Consider the following 24,606-nt stretch of genomic DNA (forward strand, 5'->3'; position numbering starts at 1 on the left):
GCGGTGCAAGCGCTGGGAGGGGAGAGAAACAGGACGCCGCGGCGCGCTTGCAGAGGAGGCGGAGGTGAGCTGGAGCAGGGGGGCGAGGCGCGGAGGGGAGCTTCCACCCCTGAAAATTTGCTGCCCTAGGCCTAGGCCTTGTCGGCCTAGGCAATAATACGGTGCTGTCTCCACCTTTGAGTGGAGGCACTCATAATTAGTGTCTTTAATGGAAGGGATGTTGGAGAATGGAAGTCCTCTGCATATTTTTTGGGGGAAAGGGATCCAATAGGGGAAGGGAGGGGGCGGAGTTGGGGCAGGGACTTTGGGGAGGGGGTTGGAATGGGGGGGCGGGAAAAGGGCAGAGTCGGGGCGGGACCAGGGCGGCAATTATTTCCCAGCCTAGGGGCGGCAAACTAATCTAACAATGACAGGACTTCTATGGGGAAGGATACCTTGTCCATGGTGTGTCTGTTGAGCAGATACTCAGATTTCAGCCACCCTTGCTGTGGAAAAAGTTGAAGTCTGGCATGCTATATGACAGGCATGCACACCACCATGTGTCCCAGAAGACTGAGGCAGGTTCACGCTTGCATTGTGGAACAGGCGTGGAGCTGCCGTAAGACATTTGTCATTGTCTGGGGTCTGGAATCTGGAATCTCTGAGGTAGGTATGCCTTTGGTAGCCCAGAATGAAACACTACCATTATATATTCAGTGCTTTGCATCAGCATTAGTGTGGATTTGTCTTTGTTGACCCTGAGGCCCAGAGAAGTGAAGAGCACTAGAGTCTTTTGTATAGTCTGTGACTTGATGCAGGGACAATCCCTGAATTACCCAGTTGTCCAGATAAGGGTAACCCTAGACCCCTAGTTTCCTTAGGTGAACTGTCACTGCAACAAAACCCTTGGTTAAATACACGTAATGCTGTGGTAAAGGGCAGGACTGTATACTGGGTAGTGAGACTGGTCTGAGGCAATTGCAACCTAGGCTTCTCTGAAATAAAACAGGCTGTTGCCAAACTGAATAGAAAGGAATGGATCAACAGGTCATCCAGCCGGACTTTGAACATTCCAGTCAAAACTGTTTTCTGGTTGTCTGTCCCTGGTGCATGGCAGCCAAGGAAGAGGCCAAAGAATATCACTGGTGAGAATGTTTCCTGCTCCTTGGTGGCCCTGAAGCGCACTGTTGAGGGTAGCATTACTACTGCAGCCTGTATCTGTATGAGGACTGTTGTTGTCTCAGAGCTGGAACATATAGATCCAGTGAGCAAAAGGTCACTCAAAACTTTTATTGAGTGCAATGCCCCGTTCATGCCACTCTGGAACAGTTTATTACGCTGAAAGAGTAGATCCTCTGTGATCACTTGGGCTTCACAAGGGATGCCAGACATATGTAGCCAGGATGGGGACAACCTCATTGTTACAGCTGGAGCCATCGTCCTAGCTACCATATCTGATGCATCAAGCGCTGCCTGGTGTGCTGTTCTAGCAGTGAGCTGCCCGTCTGTCATAGCTGACCTTAACTCATCCTACTATTCACTGGGGTGCTTGTCCATCAAGGTGGCGAGTCTGTGCCACAGCAGGAAATCATACTTCGAAAGAAGTTCTTGCCACTTGGTAACTCTTAGTAGGAGTCTCACTGAGGAGTATACTTTTCATTCCAAAAGATCTAATCTCTTTGGATCTTTCTCTCTGTGAGTGGATTTGGGCTATTGCTCTCACATGAACATCTTGGACAACCAGAGTACCTGGAGTGGGCTCCTGAAAGGAGTATTTGTAGCCAGCACCTGGCATCTCTTGTGTGCATGCTTGGAAGTCACTGGGATAGATGCAGGAGTTCACCATATGATATTTGCTAGTTCCAGAAGGCCCTCATTAATAGGTAGGCAATTCTGCCTTAAGATGAGGGTTGGAGAATGTCTAATAATTTAAGTAAGGGACAAGGTAGCCGGTAGGTGAGGTAATATCTTTTATTGGACCAACTTCTGCTTGTGGAAGGAATAAGCTTTTGAGCTTAACTGAGCTTTTCCTCAGGTCTAGAGAAGATAAGCAGAGTGTCTGAGCTAAATACAAGATAGAACAGATTAGTAAGTATAGGTGGTTCACACGTGATGTAGGCTTCCAACACCAGCATCAACTTCCTGGACACCATTATCTTTAACAATGGAACTCTACAAATGACTATATGAAAAAAAACCCACGTCTCACGACACTTACCTCCACAGATCCAGCAATCACTCTAGACACACCAAGAAATCTGTTACACATCCAGGCACTCAGATACCACAGAATTTGCTCCAAGGAGAAAGTCTGGGATGCACATCTAAAGACACTTAAAACCACTTTCATTAAATAAAGGACACTCCAACAGAGAAGTAGATCACATCATGGAATGGGCCACCCAAATACCCCAAGAGACTCTGTTTCAATTCAGAAAAAAAAGAAAAACAAAACACACCACACTGACCACACACCACTTACCACACAACACTAGACCCTATGCAGGGTATCATTAAACAATTACAACTCATACTGAATGGGGATCACATCCTGAAAGAAATCTTTCCCAAATCCCCTCTTCTGGCCTTCAAACAACCCTCCAACCTCATCATCAGAAGCAAACTCCCCATAGACCAGGGCACATCAGCTCAAAGTGGCACCAAACCCTGCCAGAACAACAGATGCAAAATGGGCAGATATAACTTCCCCTGCTATGATGGTCAGTACTCCCCACTATGCAACTTTCAAGATCTATGGGTCCTACATATGCCTATCACAACATATGGTGTATCTCAACCAGTGCATTAAATGTCTCAACAATAATTATGTGGGTGTGTAGTGAGGCAGTGTGGCTCCCTGCTGCCCCGGAGGGGGAAGAGGCTGGAGTGGGCGGAGCTAGGGAGCTCTGAGCCCGCCTCTCAGAGGGCCAGGCGGCGACCCGGAAGTATAAAAGCTCGCCCTCACAACTCAGTCAGGCCCCAGCTGCCGAAAAGACCAGATGTCTCCAGCCTAGCTCATGACTGCGAAGACCCCGCGGCCCAAGGCGGCTGCCAGGACTGGCCTGGCCGGGCCTGCCCTGCGCCTGCTATCTGGAGGAGCTGCTGGACTGCCCTGCGCCCGCTATCCAGAGGAGCCGCCGGACCTGCCGATCAGTTCCTGCCCTGACGAACCCATGGTCCTGGATCCCCCAGAGGCTGACACCAGGACCCAGGTAGGCCCTGAGGGGGAGTGTGGAAGTAGCCCGGGGGCAGCTGACCCCAGTCTGGCTGCAGCACTGCCAGAGCCTATGTCAGTGTGTTGCGACCAGGATCCCCACTAACAGCAGCGGGTCTTCTGCTGCTGCTAGGGCCCCGGGCTGGGATGCAGTGGAGTGGGAGGGTCTGCGTCCCCCCTGCCACCCAACCTGTGGGTGGCAGTCTCCCTCTCTCCCAGGCCTTTTGAGGCTTGGGCCTACTATTGTTGCTCAGCCCTGACTGAGGACCTGAGCTCCTGACTCAGCGTTTGTTGCCCCGCCCTGACCTAGGGCCTGGGCTAAATACTCCTGCTGGTTGCTCAGCCCTGACTGAGGGCCTGAGCCCCTGACGTAGCATTGTTGCCCCGCTCTGAGCCAGGGTCGGGCTTACTGTGTCTTCCAGGACCGCAAGGGCTGCCGAGGGAGACCCTGCAGCTGGACGAAGTACCCAAGCACCAGTGGGTAGTGAGCCGGTGTGACTCGCACAGAAAAATGATAAGACAAAAATATCCTATCACCTATGGGTGAACACTTTTCACAAAACGATCATTCCATATCTGGTCTCTTAGTCGTCATCTGCAAAGGAAACCTGAAGGCCTTCAAAAGACGAGCCTGGAACTTAAATTCATAACTTTGCTGAACACTAAAAACCATGGACTTAAACAGAGATTCTGGTTGTATGGCACATTACAGTTTGTAACACAACCCATTGCCTGCTAAACCCTTAATTGCCCACTTCATTTTAAGTGGCATCCGACAGCATTTGTGAACTCCTTACGCGTAACAATCTGTCCCAACTTGTATTTAGCTCAGACTCTCTGGTTACTTTCTCCAGACCTGAGGAGTAGGTCTATGAAGCTTGAAAGCTTGTCCCTTCCACCAACAGAAGTTGGTTCAATGAAAGATATTACGTCACCTACCTTGGAACCAACAAGGCTAAAACAACACTGCAAATAATTATTTATGTTGCTTTTCTTGGATTAGCTTTAAAGGGATACCCAAGTTCCCACTAATCTCATCAGATCCTGAAAAATTCAACTGAGGTGACTCTAGAAAGGTTGACTGCCTCATCAGGGGATGAGGAAGAGCAAATAGAGCTCTTGCTCTCCTGCCACCAGTTGATGATGTGTCAGAGCAAGTGCTAGAAGTGGCTGGATCTGCTGTTTAGACAAGGGTGATCTTGGTCTGGCGAGCTGGTTTCTTAATAAAAAGGGTTGATATCCCTCGAGACTAACAGGGGCTGGGTTGGTAGGGGTACTGATGGGGAGGAGGGCATATGGGAGGGTTCCAGCATAGGGGTTCTGTTCTCAGTCCAGAAGACTTGAGTGCTTCATAGGGATTCCTTCCTCTATTGTCTGTCCATGTCCCACTGGGTTAGTCATGGTGGGGATGGGTCACCTTCTGGTGAAGAGGGTCTGCTATATTCCCCTGAAAAGGCTGAGAAGTGGCATTCCTTTTCCATTGGTGGAGCACACTAGTCTGGAGTCCTCTGTCTAGTTAAGTCTCTGGCCATTATAGAGAAATCATCTGTGTAACACCGTCACTAAGGCTGTCCGATAGCAGAGATTCCAATCTTGGTCTCATGGTATGATAGCTGGGGCCAAGAATTGTTTCAGTGCCAAAGAAGCGTGCATCTGTACTAATGAGTACATCAGTGCCGTATGAGTCACTGACATCATGGTGGTTGGTGCTGATCGTAACCTTTGATTAAAATATTTTCAATTAGTATTTTAAATTTGAATAATACCACCAATAACCAAATTAAATGCTTGAGATTTGAGCCTCAGGGCGGTTACAGATAAATTTAGTTTTAGTGGAGAACTGTAATTATATCACTCATTGTGTCACTCAAAAGACTATTTAAAATAATTAAAACAAAAAGACACCACAGTATAAGCATGACCTACATTTCATACTCTCTTTCCAAGATGAAATGGTGCAGCCAGGGGTGATCAGTCCCCAAATGACAAGAATGGATATATAATCCTTCGTAATCCTTTCTCTGATACCTTCATGGTGGATGAGCGTGCTAATCTACTAAAATTAGTATGCTACCCTTTTTATAATCACTTACAATAACACCTCTTAATTAATTAAACCTGACTTTTACCATAACTATACTTGTCCTGCCATAATTTAAAAACCTTCTACTCCCTCACTGGCTATATTAAACATTGTCTTAATTAACCACATAAATACCATTTCAATAACTATCAATATAGAAAGCGTTCTTCCAAAACATACACATTTCCTCTAGAACTCCTGTTAAAACCGGTTAGGCCCAAATATGTTTACAATGGTCTGGGGTTATAGCCTAATATCTCTAACTTGCTTCTGTCTTACTTTATTTCACCCACAATTTAACAGGCCTCATTATTGTCAAGACTAAATTTAGTCTCCCAAACCGGTTCTCTACTTACATTTTAGCACATTTCTATTTAACACGAAAAAACATCACTTTTATATGCTACCTGACACTGGTTTTCTCTATGTCAATGGTAAGAAGTTATCCAATGCAGTAGCAGAGAGCAGTCTGCCCCCTGAGAGTACCGGAGCAGTGTGGAAGTGATCATCACTGCCAATTTCACGTTAGATATACACGGAGCCCTAGAGGAGGATTGTCTCCTGATTGAGGGATATCTGTGCATTCCCTGGCCTCTGGGGCAGTGCTCCTTATGGCCCACTTCCTGAGTTGAGGCCAGAGCGGCACGGAGCAGGACTTCTGAGTGTTTCATGAGCTTGGGATGACATAAAAGATTGCTGGGGCACCAGAGTGAGAGTTGACTGGGTCAGTCAACTTACTTGCCAGGATCTGAAGATATCCCCTAGAGACATCTGTGAGGGTAAGTCTGCCTTTTCTCTAGCTTTCTGGGTGCACTTTGAGAAAGATTTGTACACTGGGCAGTGTATACGTCCTTCTCTAGGCATAAGAGGCATATTGAATGTCTGGCATTGATAGGCATTTCCGTGTTGAATCCTGTAGACTTGACTTTGGCCATTTAAGCCTGTGGACAGGGGGAGAGGGCAAGTAACCCTTTCAAAGTCCTAAACCTAAGTAAAAAAAAATTTTATTATTAAAAGGTATTAACTAAACGTATCTAAATAACAACTCTAACTAACCTCTCTGTAGGAAAAGAGACACTGATACGGTGGGGGTTCTGTCTTGCACCACGGGTAATAAGGAACAAAGAGGTGGTTGAGGTTCCCACCCTTATGCACTTGTGAAAGCTCCCACAGCCTAGACGTGGCCCCTGCAGACACTGCTATTCAAAACAAATTCAATCTTGCATGTGTGGGGCACATATGCACCAAGCCTGGAATCTGTGTGGGCAAGCACTCAAAGAACTTCTATTTTGGGCATAAGCTACCTCTCAGTGCTTTTTTAAACTCTTCCAGCATGATTTTAGAGTGAGATATTGTACAATCTTCTCTGCATTCCAAGGGAACTCTTAATACCAGAGAATCTGACTTTTCAGATGTATTTATAAAAATGGGACAGCGACTTTCAGATTCTATCAACTCCACTGGGCAAATGAGTATTATTGTTTGAGCACCAGAAGTGCAGTCAGCCCTATTGATACATGTATATAATCCATAGGGTTAGATTAGCATTTCTCAAAGTGTGTTCAAAGATTCTGAACAGAGCTCTCAAATTGTTCTCTAGAACTTCTGCTTCCTTTATTTATTTATTTATTTATATATATATATAAATAAATATATATATAAATATAAAAGTTAGTCTATATCTGTTATGGGTGTGACAAATCTTCAAAATCATGATGGGTGTATATTCACTGCAACATCTTCCTGAGTTTGCAGAGAGCCCAAAAATATCTCTGGGGTGTGAACTCTCCCATTTATTTTGATAAGTTCTAAGTCAGATGTCACTGCTGATACTTTGTGTTAACACTGTTACTTATTCCACTGCACAGCAAAACATATATGAAAGGAGAGGAAGTATATTATGAAGATCTAAAATATAGGCCTTTAACATCATCTGGAGAGAAATCCTGTCCCAACTGAAATCAATCAGTTTTGCCATTGACTTCAGTGGACTCAGGATTTCACTCATCCGAAGTTGGAAAGGTGAGCGGGAAGAATTGGTTTCATTTTCCTGATGAGGGGCTCACCTTCCAAAAGTTTGAGAAACTGTCAGATTATTTCCTATGTGAGTTGAAGTTGCATTTACACTTCCTAAAAACTAAGGAATGGGTTAGTACACCTCTGTATGTACGCAAGTGTTCAATGTGTTACGCTCCGCAGCAGTTGTTTACTGATGCAGGATCAGATGCTGAAAATTAATACTCCCTTTGCAACCCTATCAGAGTTGCACCTGTTTATAAAAAGGTCTGAATTTACCCTTTAGTTACTGATTTCCATTGCTGCTTTACTTGCATGCATTTCCTGATTTTTTTTTTTTTTAAGACGGAATGGGGCGGTACCATTAAACATTAGAAAAATCAGCTGCTGAAAATAAAAAGGTAGCATATGCAGCTTACTATTATAAGGTAAATAGAGAATTCTGAATTAGCCACTGTCAGACACAAAATGCATTCTATTCACTTCCATTCGATCAAATTTCTGACCTGTATATCAGAAAGACCACAGATTTTACCAAGGGTTTTTGGACCTTCATGCACTGACATGTGTTTTTATTAATTCAAGAGTTATTGCAACTTCAGGTAAATTTGATACAATCAGGAGGAAAAGACATGCAAGGAAAACAGTAAACGTTGTTATAAATAGATTATGTATTACCAGAAAAAGAAGCCAAAATAGATAACAATCAACATAATGGGAACAGAGAAGAAAAACATGTTCATTTTCATTTGGCAGCTAGTGTACATAGCAAATCAAATTATCGAACAACTACAAACTGTTGCACACAGTTAAAAATACTTACCACATACCAAACACATTGCCTGATTGAGGGATGGCTTAATTTAGCAATCAATGAACCTCCCAAAGTTGGATGCTTCCAGTTTATTCAAATTTATCAAATCTTTTGTGAGACCCCTGGTATCCTCCAACTCTCCCTGTCTCTTACCTTTAGTAACAGGCCCCAGATCCCTCCCTGAAATGGAACCCTCCTTGCTCCAGAGATCGGATAATGGCTGGGCTTCCCTGTGCTAGGCCTCATTAGTGGGGAATTCAAGTGCAGCCTTGATTATTTAATACATTTAAATTAACTCAACTTCAAAATCACTAGTTTCCAGCCTGTTCTTAAAGACTTTCTCCCCCACCAGTTGTCAAATCAGTACTCGGTGCCTTCAGACTCATGTATTGCACTACAGTATTCCATCACAACAGATGGATTGCAAAACATGCACCAGCATGCAAACCGCACCAAAGTTACATACATGTAAAGTCATGGGTAGGAGAATCCCAAAAGATCACAAATCAGCTAGTTCCAAGAAGGATCCTAAGTAGAACTGGTCAAAATACTTTGCCCACAGAGTTTTTTGTTTTGAAAAATGGCCTTTAAAAAAAAAAAAAAAGCAACTCATAGTTCCCACCTTTTGTAAAATGTTCGACTTTATCAATATTGTTTTCAAAATCAAAAAAATTGTTTAACAAAACTCCGTTTTCAGTAAGAAAACTGGGAAATGGAAAATTTAACAATTTCAAAAACTAATGATAAAATTTCAATAAAAATATCTATTAAAATGTGGAAAATTTCCCTGAAAATAGAAATCCAGTCTATTTTGAATCCTGTAAAATGGAAAAAATTTTGAATTTTTTTTGACCAGCTGTAATCTTAGATATTTATCTAAAGCCAAATATGCCCCATGGCATGACTCCCCAACAACCACCATTCCCCCTTTTGCCTAACAGGACCATAACTTTCCTTATACCAGTTATATTCTTGGGCAGACCAAATGGGTGCCTACCAGCTCTAGTGCACCTTTGGTAAGTAGCTTTGGTAGGCAGCTTTCAGGGGACCCTGCTCTCTCATCTTACATCTAAATGGGAGCATATCTTCCTTCCAGTTTCTTCTGCCTTCTCCCACTTCCCACTGAGTATCCCCACACTTCTTTCCTTTTCAACTCATTGTGGTGGTTCCCCCAATCTGGTTCTTTCCTCATTCCTTCTCTATCCTCTGTGGCGGGTCTTCTCCAAATCATCCCTCCTTTTTTCCCCTTCTCCAATGACTCCCTCTCCTTAGGAGGTGACACCACCCTCAGACCTGACTTTACTGCTGCCCCAGGAGCCTGTAAGATGCTACCAGCTCCTTCTGAGAGGAACCCTGTGGTCCCCAGCCTTGCCCCTTCTGCTTCTTATTGGCAGGAGAAGGAAAATAGGTGCAGAGCTGAGATTAGGCTGATCTATAGCATTATTCCCCCCACCCTTTACCTTCTAGTGAAAAGCAGGATGGAGCAGTGCTAGGGGGCACAGGGAGCAGGCTGCAATGTTGACAAATTCCTGGGGACAACTACACTCCGTGCATATTTGCTTTTGGAAAATCTTGCAAGCCTTCAGAATGGCCTCCAAAATGTTGGGCCTTTGGGTAGCTAGAAGTGCTATACTGTTGCCACCAAAACCATGGAACTGCATTGATAAGGGGGAGTTACAGAGTGTAGGCAAGATAGATAGTTCTTAATGTCACCTGTTGGGTTGAAAAGGGGATGTCTCAGGCCCAACATGGACTAAAATGTAACTAAAACCCTTGTTCACTATTACAACATTAGACAGTTAAGAATGGTCCAGAGCTTGATATCAAGTTATTGCTGAAAATGGCTTACCACCATTAAAAATCTTTTATTAAAGACAGAAATAAAAACCAACAAAAATGAAATTATTTGAAATGTTAAGTATTAAGGATTTATTTTAACAATATTTTTCCCCTTTAGCTGTATAGTCTTTTATAGAGAGAAACACTCATTTGACAGTCTTTTAGATTGTATTAAAGATGGTATTTACTATCCTTCATGGTGAAAAACGAAAAGGTTAGTTTAGGTAGTTGGGATTTGTCGATACTTAATTTAATCCTGCTTCCTTGAAGACAAACACATCAAAGGGGAGAGAAAAGAACTGCAAAGACAGAAAACACAGCTTCTGTCTCTCGTGTTAACTTACACTTGCAACCTTGCTGCTGGAGAAACACAAGTCAGAACATGGTCTGATCACCCATTCCAAAATGCAGCAAACTTGAACCAGCATCAGGCTGTTTCAGGCATTGTTCTTAGCTGCCTCTCTGAACATAGGCTCACAGCAGTGTTGCAAAAGATGGAGCTGTCTTGGCTAGCTAAGCCAGACTCTTTTTATAAAGAATGCATAAAAGAAAGAAGGGGAATGGAGGGTGAAAATGATACCCAACAGAGGGGATTACAGCAGAAATGCAAATCTCACATTCCAGCTGGAGGCGGCAAGGTCTCTGACCTGATCCAGTCAAGCTCATAACTTAGGAGCAGGAGCACCCAATGAAGGCATAATGGAGCTCATGGTTCCAGGAGATGGTAGGAGTGGCAGCCATGATCGTAAAGCTGACTCCTTCCAGTCCATGCCCTGCCCACCAAGCTAATATCCAAAAAAATAGGGTAGCAACCTTTTTTCATTAACAATGACCAATCAAAGCACATTTCAGTGATTTCAACTGTAAACATCCCCTGATTTCTAGAACCTTTCATTTCCTTGTTACACATGGAGCCTTGAAGACCCCTAATTAAAGTTCTGGTAAGTTAAACATGCAGGTTTGCATCAGTCTGTCTGTCTTCAACTTTTGCTGACTTATATAAAATTGTTTATGAAACAGGCTGTTGGACTTTTGTGACTTTGGACAATACATCAGTGGCTGGATTCCTATAATAGAGGGGCCTTCCCTCCCCCCCAGTTGAAATTAATTTTTGTGAATCCCCCCCCCCTCCCAAATAGTATAGAATTTGGGGTGGATGGAGGCAGGCATGAGGAGAGGAAGGAATAGTGCTGAGGAGAAAAATCTCAGATATTTCAGCTTCTTATAGCCAGTTTATGGCTCAACCTTGGGATAACAGAGACAAGTGTGGTGCTGAAAAAAATCCTACAGATTTGTATATTGTAAGGTTGTGAATTAACTAAGAATTCCACTGAGCAGAGGGAAATGAAAATGAGAATTTTTACAGTTAGTGAACCTCTGAAAGACAGAACCCCAAGTATTCTATAATTCTCTTACTATGGAATTTGCTGCAGAATCTAACCTTTGTGACAGCGTTTGGCTCCTGTATCTAAATTTCTGTTAATCCGTAATTTTTTCTATCCTACAAGGTTGTAAAGAAAATCTTTAAAATGTGACCCCATTGTAAACTGATGCAATGCTGTCTAGTGCCTCTGCATAGTATAGGACAATAGCTTAGAAACGTTAACTGCTTCACTTATTTCACTAAATGAACTCAAACCTAAAGATAACAATTTGTGTCAGTACTCAAGGCCCTGATTCAGGAAAGCACTTAAGCATATGCTGTCTCCAGGAAGGAAGACTGCTGGGGAGAGATGGGGTCCACCTGACCAAGAAGGGGAAGACAACTTTGCACACCAACTTACCAGTTTAGTGAAGAGGGCTTTAATCTAGGTTTCAAGGGGGACAAGTGACAAAAGTATAAAAAAAGGTGACTTTAACAGAAGGCTAAATATTGAGTGGGAGGGAGGGAGGAGGAAAATTATAATAGGGTCAACAAGAGGAAAAACCCTGGAGGAATCTGCTCAACATCTCAGATGACTGTACACAAATGCAAGGAGAATGGGGAATAAAGGGGAAGAACTGGACATATTAGTAAATAAGCTAAATTATGACTTAATTGGCATCACAGACTTTGTGGAATAAATCTCATGACTGGAGTATTGGTACAGAGGGGTATTGCTTGTTCAGGAAAGACAGGCAAGGAAAAAGGGAAGGATATGTTGCATTAGACATCAAGAATATGCATGATGAAGGTGCAACAAAGGCAACTGTCAATCTAAGGTGCATTAACAGGAGCAGTGTTGTATGCAAGAGAAGGGAAGTAATGGTTCTGCTCTACTCAGCACTGGTGAGGCATCATCTAGAATATTGTGAACAGTTCTGGGTGCCACACTTTAGGAAAGATGTAGGCAAATTGGAAAGAGTCCAGAGGACAGCAACAAAAATGATAAAAGATTTAGAAAAGTAAGCTATGAGGAAAGGTTTAAAAAACTGGGTGTGTTTAGTCTTGAGAAAAGGAGACAGAGAGGCCCTGATAATCTTCAGGTATACTAAGGGCTGTTATAACGAGAAGGGAAATCAATTTTTCTTCATGTGCACTGAAGGTAGAACAAGTAGTAAAGGGAGATTTACGCTGGATATGAGGAAAAAAACTTTCTACCTATAAGGGTAGTTAAGCACTGGAATAGATTTCCAAAGGAGGTTGTGGAATCCCTATCTACCCTGTTCTTAAAAAACTCCAATGACAAACACCTGTCAGGGATAGTGCAGGTTTGCTTGGTTCTGCCTCATCTATTCCTGTCCCCAGTGCTGACCTAAAGAGGTCCTTTCCAGCCCTACATTTCTGTGATTAAATCCCATTGACTTCAATAGGAGTTAAGGCTAACTTCTGATTTTAGCATAAGTATCATGCTAATGTATTTATCGGAGTCTTACATCAATTACCTTCCATGCTTTTGTGCCAGGACCTGAATTCCCAGTCGCTCTCCATCTAGGAAAAAAAGGATCATTGCCCTGTAGCAAAGTGTTTAATTGCTCAGAATCCTTGAGTCTCTTCTCAGGAGAAAAACTGAAAGTCTCTACTACTTGCCCTTTTTGATTAACTGAGAAAGGCCAGCCTGATACCCTTCCCATATAGCTTCTGCACTCACTAATGATAGTAAAAAATTAATGGCAGTCTTCAGAGTGCAGTGTACTGCAACACGTTGTGGTGGTGTTTTTTTTTTTTTTAATACACAGAAATTGTCAAAATGTGTAAAAGAAAAACACAAGCCTTCCTGTCTGGAACACACTGAGTTGGACAAAGATTCTCTAAAAATACTAAATCTATTTATCAGCCCATTAGACAAGGTTTTGGTAAAATTCTAGGCTTATATTCCAGGTATGGCCAAACTGCAGCTCTTTTAAAGTGTGGCTCACGGAATCCCCCGTGGGTGTCCCCCCCACACATTCTCTGCTTACCAGACTGGGGGGAGCTTGGGGCTTCTGCCCTGTGGCAGGGTGGTGTGGGTAGGGGCTTTTGCCCTATGAGAAGGAGGGTCTCAGGGCTTTAGCCCTACACATGGTGTGTGTGTGTGTGTGTTTGTGTGTGTGTGTGTGATGGGGCTCAGGGCTTTAGCCCTGCGTGGGGGGAGCGCACTGGGGTTCAGGGCTTCTGCACCCTGGCACTTCAGTCTGGAAGGCGGAGAATGGGAGGGGGGTGTGCATGGGGGGGCTCCAGGAAGTACTTCAAGAGAATTTAAGCCCTGGTGAACCAAATGGTGTGAGAGTGAGACTGATAGAAAGAGAAGCTCGCACATGCACATTATTTCAGGAACTTGCATCATTCTGTATTCAGACGTTGTGCTGTGCGGACCTTGTGTGCTCATGATCTCCCTGCATTCCACAGAATACAGGCTGTGTTTACTGTTCATAAGTCACATTTGAATAATTTTAGCTTTAAGTGTTAATCCTACGTTAATTTCGTGGATGACAATGACATCTTCAAATTGTAAGAAAGGCAAGTATGAAGGAGAAAAACCACAGTACTAAGCCAGAATGGGAGGAAGATTTTGCATTCAGTGTTAAAGATGACAAACCCCGGGGCCTTATCTGCAATGCATCATTCACTCACAACAAAGCGAGCAACTTGAAACGTCACTATGAAATGAAACAATAACTTTTCATCTAAATACCCTCCTGAAACAGAATTAAGGAAAAACAAGCTAACCACATTAAAATTATGCCTAAACAGTCAGACATTACTTTCAGCATTCATTAAGGAAGCTGACACAATAACCGAAGACAGTTTTGTTATGTCATGGAATATCGCTCATGCTAAATGTCCATATTGTGAGGAAGACTTTGTTAAGAAGAATATTGCAGAAGTGGTTGCACTTTTAGATCCAAGTAACAAAAAACTTCAATGACAAATAAAGCAAATTACAATTTCACACCACTCTGTGGAAAGGCGCATCTCCCCAGATCAGTGCTGATGTTGCAAGCAAGATGCAAAACAATCTAAAGAATTCTCACCATACAGCCTAGCTGTCAACAAATCCACAGATATACAAGATAAACCACAACTAGCAATATTTGTTTGCTGTGTTTCCTACGGATGTAATTGTGAAAGAAGAAATGTTGGTCTTAGTGGCGCTAAAAGAAACAATCTACGGTGTTGACGTAAAGAGCACACTTGACAAAGCATTGACAAATGCTGACGTACTGCTGGATAAACTTGTCAGTGTTGCAACAGATGGAGCACCTGCAATGGTGGGGGGAAAAAAGTAGTCCTTATCAGACTCTTGAAAAACTATCCCAAATATCCGGAGTTTTTCCCTGTTCATTGTATCATCCATCATGAACATCTCGCAGGCAGATACTCCATGTATGAAAATGTTACAAAAACTGTCCTAGAAATTGTCAATTTCATCCATTCAAATAGGAAGACTCGTCTACAGTTCAAAAATGTAATCAAAGAGCTGGATCTTGAAGACAAACCTAACAACGGATGGAGACCCACAAGACCTCTAGCTTTAGCAGTACCTAGCCGTGATACAGTAAAAGTAGGATGTTAATTTTTTTTTAAATGCATGCACAAAGGTTGTGTGTGTCTTGTGGCTCTCAAACTTCTGAAGATTATGTTTGTGGTTCAGGTCAGTAAGTTTGGCCACCCCTGTTATATTCCCTCCACAACATTACTGTGTTTTGTTTTGCTTTTTTAAACTATCAGGAAGCATGTAAATCAGATTTTTTCTATGGTATGTTTGCTTTTAAGATAACTGAGGGGTTTTATTCTGACAGACATTACCTGCAATTTGTTATGGTTACATTTATGCTTATTTATAATTTATCAGCCTTTTCCACTTGTGATTTGTTCTTTCAACAGAGCACCTGCGAGAAAAACAATGTTCCTCACAATATACATACCAGTCTTTCCATAGAACCAAGACTGTGAATAATCACCTCATTCATGTAATGACATCTCATCAATACCAATATTTATGCATGGATGTTTCTAATATGGCATTTCCTTATACAACATGAGGTGGAATTTAGAGAAGCAGTTCAAGTCTTCTGTATCTAGATATTAGGGCTGAAACAACGACAACGACACTGTCTAATAAAGTAAAGCTGTGTAGTTAACCAGGACAAAAGCCCAGCCCAGGATTTTTGGATTAATAAATCAGGATGTATCAGACATAGCAGCAAGTAAAGATTAAATTTAAAGAAGAACGTGACTCAAATTTGGTCAGTTAGATAGGAAACGTAGATACATCTGAACACTACATTAAAATCTTAATATACAAAGCTACTGGCACTGTAGCTTCCTTCCCCTACCCCAAATCAGCGGTGTTCTTTACAAATATAGCAAATTGATATGAAATGGCCACTTTGGTGTCTTTTAATTAAAGACTAATTCCAAACAGCAAGCACAGCATTAGTAAAGAGACCAAACATGCATGGTGGGTTAAGAAACTAAAGACTGGCCTCCTGCATACGTGTATGTAAGAAAAATACAACTGATTTCAATTGTTTTTATTAGGTTTTAGCAGTTTACAAATTTGAGATTTGTTTAAGAAATAAAGCTATAGAACAGAATCAGTTGGAAACTCATTTTGGGGTTTTTTTAGATCCACAAAATTTGCAATATACTTTGTCAATGGCAAATTGCAGGCTGTCTAAAACACAGCCCCACTATATTTTCTTATTCACATATTTCGTAATTTATCAAAAAACTAAGATTGTTCTAAAAATACTTAACAAAACTAAATAGTCAATTAAACTACTCTATTTGTCCCTATAATTATGTATACTTGAATTTTGTTCATTTTGTACACGATACTGATTGTTTAAAAGCACTTAAGGAGACTATATTGCAATTTTTTAATAATTCTCAAAGTTATGAATAAATAGATAGATCCCATGACAAAATTAAGTTTGTTACCTTACATACTCTGAGTATTTATATATATCTCATACCTCACCCTAAACAAAATATTTTCTAGAGGAAATAATGTTCTAAAGGTGATATTCCCTTGTCATTTTAATGCTGAACAACATGAATTTCAAGAGCTTCTATTTCCTGACAAGCAAAGGTCCAAATCAAGTCCTATATTTTGCTATAATACACTAAATATCATCTCAATGAATGATTTTTTTAAATTAAGATTTCGTTTCTACAGGCCACAAAAAAACGTCAGCAGCCAAACTCTGTATACAGGTGGCATCTGAGGTTTATGACTACAGATGCAGAGATTCAGATCAGTAATCTCATCTTTCCATGTAAAGCGTCCACCTAGCCACCTTTTTCTTCCCTGCCCCACAGCCAACTTGGGGGGAGAGGGGGGGGGAGGAGAGGAGAGTTAAAAAAAAAAAGATGTATTGTATGTTACACTAAGGACAGTGGAAGATACAACACTATAAAGGAACAAAAGCATAAGTGATGTAACAAGTTACTACAAGGTTTTTGCTACATAAAAATAAAGTGACAGTCAAAAAATTCCAAGAACCAAAAAGTAACACGGTAAACAAAAATAGCAAAACAACTTGCAAAATATTCTAGAGCCTTAAGGCAGCCTTCATTTCAATCAGCAATGCGATCACTGGCATATCTGGAGAGAAATTCTTCTTTAGTGTACTTAATTATGATGATATGCAATTGGTTAAGAACTATATCGATCCTAGAAAAAAGGAAAAGAACAAAATACTCATGGGCATGTCTTCCACAGCAAGATAAATTAAATACGGTAATATTCATTAAAAGTAAGTGAAGTTTAATTTTTAAAGCCACCACATTTAGAAAATTGGCCAAGATTTTCAAAAATAAGAGCTTAATATTGGGCTCTTGAATTTCAAAAATGTCAAACACCCAGCAGCTCTCACTGATTTAATCTGAGCTCAGTGGAAATTGACGGGCATTTGGTACTTTTGAAAACCAGGCCTCTTTCTTAGGTGCCTAATTATGAATTGAGGATTTTAAATTTCAGCGTCTATTTTTTAAAATACTGGTCCTTCCATGCAGGGACTCTGTAGTACATTTTTCTATCACAACAGTTACAGAGACAAAAGCCTAACAGTTAAATTGCTACTAGTTACTCTAAAATAGGATATGAGCAACAAATTTGCTTGATAGAATGCACAGTCAATTACTATAAGAAAAGGAACACTTTAGTCATTTTTAAGAGTCTCAAATGTACATATGGAAACTTCTCTAAGAAAAATGAATTATTAATTGGAAAGTCATAAAAAGCCTTAAATATTTTACCATCTGTTATGAAAGTTCTCGGACAGTTCAGCTACGTTACATAAAAATGATAACCTTTTCTTCCCAAAGGAGTTAATTAACAGGAATCATGTGACTAAATCCTCATGACAAAACTTCAATATCTATCCTGTTTTTTTAAAATAAATAAATAAATGGAGATATCCCATCTCCTAGAACTGGAAGGGACCTTGAAAGGTCATCGAGTCCAGCCCCCTGCCTTCACTAGCAGGACCAAGTACTGATTTTGCCCCCGATCCCGAAATGGCCCCCTCAAGGATTGAACTCACAACCCTGGGTTTAGCAGGCCAATGCTCAAACCACTGAGCTATCCCTCCACCCCGTAATATTTCTTACTTTCCTAATTTACTAACCTGTATAGAAGTCATGACTCCATTAGCAAGAACAGAAAGTTTTCCAGCCACTGATTTCACTCCTTGTTTAAACTGAGCCATATCAGGAGCTGAAGGCAAGACATTTGCAATACTGTAATTTCCTATATAGGGGATAAAAAAACATAGTGATACTGTATTAAAAATAGTGTATTTTTAGAGCTATTATCTACTACATTGAACACCAAACCCATGAATGTCTGAATGTCCATACCAACTAAAGTTCTAAAAATTAAAAGAAATCTTTAGATCTAAAACAATTAATCAAATTACTCACACTCATCTTGCTTTATATTTTCAAATTTCCATTTGAGAATTGGTACATATTCCTACTAAACATGCTACAGTCAAACCCCACAATAAGGCGCTGTGCCATAACGCGAAATCGCATATAACGCGATCACAATTTGGCCCCCCTTTAAGACACACAGTAATACAGTACTGTATGTACTGTACCAGTGGTCCCCAACGCCATGATGGCTGCCAGGACATTGATGGGCCCCCGCCTAGTGCCAGGCAGGGGAGAGAAGCTGCGGCCCTGCGCCTGCCGGGGACAGAGAGCACCGGCGCCGGCAGCCCTGGAGCTCTCTGTCCCCAGCAGGTGTGGGGCCGCGGCTCCTCTTGAAGCCGGAGAGGAGCCGCGGCCCCGCGCCTGCCCGGGACAGAGAACAACAGGGCTGTCGGCGCCGGTGCTCACTGTCCCCGGCAGACGCAGGGCCGCAGCTTCTCCCCCCTGCTGGGCACTAGGCAGCGCACATCGATGCACCGCCTTGGGGACCACTGATGAGCTTGAAACTCCGCTATACCGCAACCCCGCATTTAGCGCGATGTAATTTTTTGGACCCCAAACATCGCGGTATAGCGGGGTTTCACTGTATTTTCTAAAACTGTACACTCCATATACCAAGTTGAGTAATTAAACTCTGACAACATATAAGATTCCTCCTGCAGTTTCAATTGGATACAATATTACTAATTTCCTTCCCTAAACTCCATTTTGCTCAGTGGCATGACCTAGTGGATTCTCTACTGCTCTGAGTAAGGATCTGTCATACCAGGGTGAAGCATGTCCAGTCTACCCTCAACCCCTATCCAAATACCAGTCTGTGAGGTGAAGAGGGCCCGGATTGGAATGCCAGATTCTCCCCTGATCTTGTGAGAATAGATCTGGGAGTGTTCAAAGACAGAGCAGTGTGCAGGTGGAGAGTCTGAGGAGGTCCATGAACCAGGAGGATGAACCTCTGCTGCAGCTGCCAGAGAAGCTTGCTGCATTGCAGACCTCTGGTACTGACAGTCCCCCCACATTGCTGGAACAATCTTCAGAGTTCTCAGAGCTGGAACCCTCATTTTCTCTCATGTCCCGCTGAAGTTCAGACTCATGGTCTAGACTGCCTTTACCACCCCCACCCTCGCAAACATATGATCCAGGAGCGGAGGCCTGGTACTGTTACTTGTGGGACCCGCCACATCTCAGGGACCCTTGTTTTTGGCCAATTGGGCACCCTGGCACTGTTGCAGGCCTCTTATCAATCGTCCCACATTCGCCCAATGACACTATTGGTCTGTGAGGAAGAGGAAGATATTGAACTGTTTCTGCTGGCTCTGCTGGTCCCCGCTGCTGCTTCATTATTGCCAGGCAAGGCACTTATTCCTCTCTCACTCTCTCTGCTGGATGATCATTGTCAGTACCAGGATTTATTCCAGAGGGTAGCAACAAACAGGGAAAGAACTACACTAACATATATATCACTAAAACAACAAAATCCAACTATCTGCAACTATATACACAGAACAAGGAGTGGTCACTCTCTTAGCAAAACTGAGAGTGTGAAGGAACAGGGGTTCTGACTCAGGCCGCGCGGTGGTAAAAGGGAACCGAAAAGCTGTTGACCAACGCTATCTATTATACCCTTGGCTTGAAGCACAAGGGGAAGCACCACGCATGTGCGGGTCAATGGACACTTCTTCCAGACTCAGATTCATAGCATGCATGCACACCCACATGTGGAATACACATAGGTACCATCACTTGAAGAACTAAACAATTTGCATTTTAGCAGACAACTCCAGAGGGAAATGAGTAGTGGTGTCACCTGTCTTGCAATCTTGTGTGCCTTACAGTAGCTCCCACCTGGGCTGCTCACAAACAGCCTTCCAGCATGCAAGCCACACCTGGAGTGTCTGTGTGTAACTGCAGCCTTCCAGGTACACCTGGTCTCTCACCAGCCTTAGTTATACTGCAGGATGACCCCAATACACCCCCAGTCCCAGATCTTCCCCCAGAAATCTTTGTCCTGTACTGCCTAGCCCTCTCTTGGCCAATACAAATATATTAAATCCATTATTCTTTTACAGAAATAATATGCCAGTTTAGTACCTTAAATAGCTATCCAGACACTTCCATTTAAAAACACTGGATTAGATAAAACAGTAAAACAATCTTATTAACAACAAAGAGAGATTTTAAGTGAGGATAAGTAACGAGGTATAAAAGTTAGAAATGGTTACAAGAAAAATAAAGAAAGAGAAAACTCTCACTAGTATCTACTTATGAAACTAGCTTAGTTGCAAACTCTCTCACCACAGGTTCCAGTAGATTACTGACCAAACTTGCAGGTCAGGACCCCTGCCCTAGAGTCCAATGGCTGTCTCCTTTTGGTTTCTCAGTTGTGGAGAATGAGGTGGGCAGGGAGAGGGGGGGGGCGTGTGTCCCTTGAGGCGTTTGTCCCTCCTTTTTTTTAATAGTTTCAGTCCCCCACTTGAAAAATATTTCTAGCTGAGACCCAGGAAGACAAGGATATGTTTTTTTCACCTGTTTGAACTTCCTTTTGTTTTCCCTTCCTACTTGATGACTCTGTTTACTGTGGAAAGGCAAATTAAGGCAAGCACACATTGCTTCCTTTGTTTAGGACAGACCTGACTTCTGCCTGGGCAGGGCTGTGGGGTTTGGAACATGTGTTGTTATCATAGGGGGAATCTTGCCATCCGTATTTTACCAGGACAATACGGACCAGCAAATAATGAGTTTTCAAATGATACCTTATAAGGCATACTTTGTACAAAAGTATATTACAATAGTGTGTAGCATGTGAATACAGGAGTGTATTCCATTACACTACTTCACTGTTGGAAATAGATTTATCTGGAGCTACCCTTCAGAAGAATCCATTTCAAAGATTCATTGGACTATAAAAGAGAAGGGGGCCAAGAAAAAAGGTTATTCACCTTGTGCAGTAACTGAGGTTCTTCGAGATGGTTGTCACTGTGGGTGTTCCACTTTAGATGTCTTGGCACCCTGCGCTTGTAATCAGAGATTTGTAGTAGCAGTGCCCCGGTTGGCCATCCTGCGCCGCTCCGAGTGATCACTTAGCGTGCGCAGCCAACCATCCTTCAGCTCCTTCTCTAACCCAGAGAATCAGTGTGAAACTCCAAAGTAGAGGGGAGAAGGGAGGATAATGGAGCACCCACAGGGACAACCATCTCGAAGAACCTCAGTTACTGCACAAGGTGAGTAACCTTTTCTTCTTCTTCGACTGTGGGTGCTCCACTTTAGGTGACTATGGAGCAGTACCCCTTGATGGAACGAGGGGCTTCGGAGTATCTTTGTTGACGGTGGATAGCACTGAGAGAGTCCAAACTGAGTGTTGGGAGAGGAATGAAGTTCCAGGGCATAGTGTTTGGTAAACGTGTGGGCCAAGGCCCAGATAGCTGCCCTGCAAATGTCTACGATGGCTACCTTGTTGAGGAACGCAACAGACGTGGATAGCGTTCTGGTGGAGTGCATACGAATCCCAGGTGGAGCAGGGGTGTTGCTCTGATGATAACATAGGTGGATACAGCCAGAAATCCACTTAGTCTTTGTTCAGAGATGGCCTCACCCTTTGATTGCTCTGTGACTGAGAGAAAGAGATGTGATGATTTTCTAAATGTCTTTGTTCTTTCTAGGTAGAAGGCCACAGCTCTATGGACATCGAGTGTGTAAAGGGATGCCTCCCCGGCACTGGCATGAGGTTTCGGAAAAAAACACAGGTAAGTAAATGGGTTGGTTTAAATGAAATGAAGAGGCTACTTTAGGTATAAATTTAGGGTGGGGTCTTAGGATGACTTTGTCTTTATAGACTGTGGTATACAGCGGGTGTGCCATTAGGACCTCTTGCTCCCCTACTCTTCTTGTGGAAGTGATCGCAATAAGGAAGGAGACCTTCATTGATGGATGTAGCAGTGAGCAAGTCGCAAGGGGTTCGAATGACTTGCCCATGAGAATGCGTAGCACGAGGTTAAGGTCCCTGTGGTGGGGCGGTGCCCCACCCCCTGAGGAAAAGGGGTGAACCAGGCCTGAGAGGCTGCACAGACCAGCAGCCAATCAGCCAATGCTTGGGGAGAGCCAATCAGGGCCAGGCTAGATCCTATATAAAGGCTGCCTACCAGAGGAGAGGGGGGTCACTCCCTGACTAGCGAGAGAGAAGGACTGGCTCCTGAGCTATGGAGCAGCACCTTGGACAGAGCAGTGCTGGGCAGGCTTGGGGGAGTAGAGCGGAGCTCTGGCCCATAGACCTGCCAGGCTGCGGCCCTTGCTAGAAGGGGTCATAAAGGTGCATAGGGCCAAAGGGGAAGTGGCCCAGGGAAACTAGGCAGACGAGAGGGGAGAGGAGGAGGAGAGAGGGAGGCTGCCGCTAGAGGGTCCCTGAGTCGGGACCCAGAGTAGCGTGTGGACCCGGGTTCTCCCCTTCCCCCCTTGCATTGCCCCTGGCCACTGAGGAGAGGGGCTGAGACAGACCGTGACCTGCCCCTGAGACGAGGGGCTAGACTCTAAGGTTGCGGTTGGCCACCGAGGCAGGGGCAAACAGAAGGACTGCTGTTAACAATTCCTCCCCCGCCAACCCTGGAAGGGGGTGAGACCAGAGTAGTGGGTAGAAGCAGATGAAGAGGACACCGCCGAACAGGGAGCAACACAGGTCACAGGGCAGCAGAATGGAGACAACGGGCGAGCTACCACGTGGCAAGGACGCCCTGGAGCGGTCAAGAGCTAATTCCCGGAGCAACCGGCAGGGGGTGCCAGCGATGGTGAGTCGATCTCCGTCACAGTCCCATATAGGAGTAGGGTGTTTTAGGGGAGGGTAGATGTTGGTCATGCTCTTTAAGAATCGTTTAGTGGTTGGATGAGCAAAGATCGTGGTTCCATCTAACCTCATGTAGTGAGGTGATTGCTGCTAAGTGTACCTTTATGGAGCGATTGGAAAGGCCTGCCTTTTTAAGACCTAGTATATAGTCCAGGACTCTGGCTAGAGGGGCAGAATGAGGAGACATATGATGAGCCTTGCACCAGGTGCAGAAACGTATTCATTTATGAGCGTAAGTCTTGCGTGTGCTCAGCTTGTGACTATTCAAGAGAAAATCTTTAACTTCTTCAGAGTAATCATGATCCAGCCCCATTAGCTATGAAGTAACCAGGCCTTGAGACGGAGAACCGCTAGGTTGGGGTGAATGACATGGCCGGCCTCCTGTGTCAGGAGATGAGGAAGTTGGGGGAGGGTTCAAGGAGGTTTCACCGCCATCTGTGTTAGGTATGGGAACCATGTCTGTCTGGGCCATGTGGGTGCAATGAGTATGACCCTGGCCTTGTCCTGTCTGATTTTGTGTAATACCCGGTTTAGTAGAGGGATCAGGGGGAACATGTACATTAGTGGTGCTTCCCATTTTGTGAGGAGGGCATCACCCAATAAGTGGTGCCCGAGCCCCGCTCGGGAGCAATATTGAGGGCATTTCGTATTGTGAGCTGTTGCGAATAAGTCTGTAGTAGGGAACCCCCACTGGTTGAATATGGTCATGAGGGTCTGGTAGTCCATCTCCCACTCGTGGGTTTGTGAGAAGTGTCTGCTCAGATGGTCTTCCATGGTATTCTCAAGTCCTGGCAGGTAAGCTGCAGAAATGTCTATATTGCCATAGGTGGAGTGCCTCGATGCAGAAAGAGTATGATTGAGCTTCACCCTGTTGGTTTATATAAAACATGCAGGCTGAGTTGTCCATGAGGACTTTGACGGTATTGTTGCAGATAAGCGGAAGGAAGTGTTCGCATGCTTTTCTGACTGCTCGGAGCGCTAGAATGTATATATGTAGGTTGGTTTCTGCTGGGGACCAGCATCCCTGGATGGTGGTGTTGTCCAGATGGGCTCCCCATCCCACTACGGAGGCATCTGTGGTGATTGTTATAGTGGGAGCTTTTTGTTGGAATGGGACCCCTGAACAGATGTTTTGCGGTTGTATCCACCACTTGAGGGAATCCTTCATCTCACTTCTTAGATGCAGGGTCCTTAGACACGGTTTGCGTGGAGCCCTTGTCTGAGGCTGCTGCTAGAGACCGTTGGCCAGGAGGAGTCCTGGACTCTGGGTCGGAGGCTGGCCTGAGGGATTTCTCCACCATTAATAGTTTTTGTTGGAGGTCCCTGGCTTTCAGTGTCCTGGCAGATATTTTCTTGCAAGGTGGACACTTCTGTGGTATATGGATTTCCCAGAAACAGCGTGACCATCCGATACAGTAACAGATAGCCTGCAGATCAGACAACGTTTAAAGCCGGGGGGAACCAGGCATGCCTAAGGTGAAGGTCG

At 43.7% G+C, this 24,606-nt stretch overlaps 1 protein-coding gene across 2 annotated transcripts in view; it reads right to left on the reverse strand.

The window, feature by feature from the left end:
• Positions 1–15,867: 15,867 nt before the first annotated feature.
• ARFGAP3 (ADP ribosylation factor GTPase activating protein 3) overlaps positions 15,868–24,606 on the reverse strand; it is a 77,126-nt gene continuing 68,387 nt past the window's right edge. For both annotated transcript variants that reach the window (XM_054037555.1, XM_054037546.1), the window contains 2 exons: positions 17,983–18,104; positions 15,868–17,027 (listed from right to left, as the gene is read on the reverse strand). In XM_054037555.1, coding sequence (XP_053893530.1) covers positions 17,010–17,027; positions 17,983–18,104 — 140 coding nt within the window. In that variant the 3' untranslated portion in view covers positions 15,868–17,009. The remainder of the gene's footprint in view (positions 17,028–17,982; positions 18,105–24,606) is intronic.

Source organism: Malaclemys terrapin, chromosome 1 (genome assembly GCF_027887155.1).
Source record: "Malaclemys terrapin pileata isolate rMalTer1 chromosome 1, rMalTer1.hap1, whole genome shotgun sequence".
NCBI lineage: Eukaryota > Metazoa > Chordata > Testudines > Emydidae > Malaclemys > Malaclemys terrapin.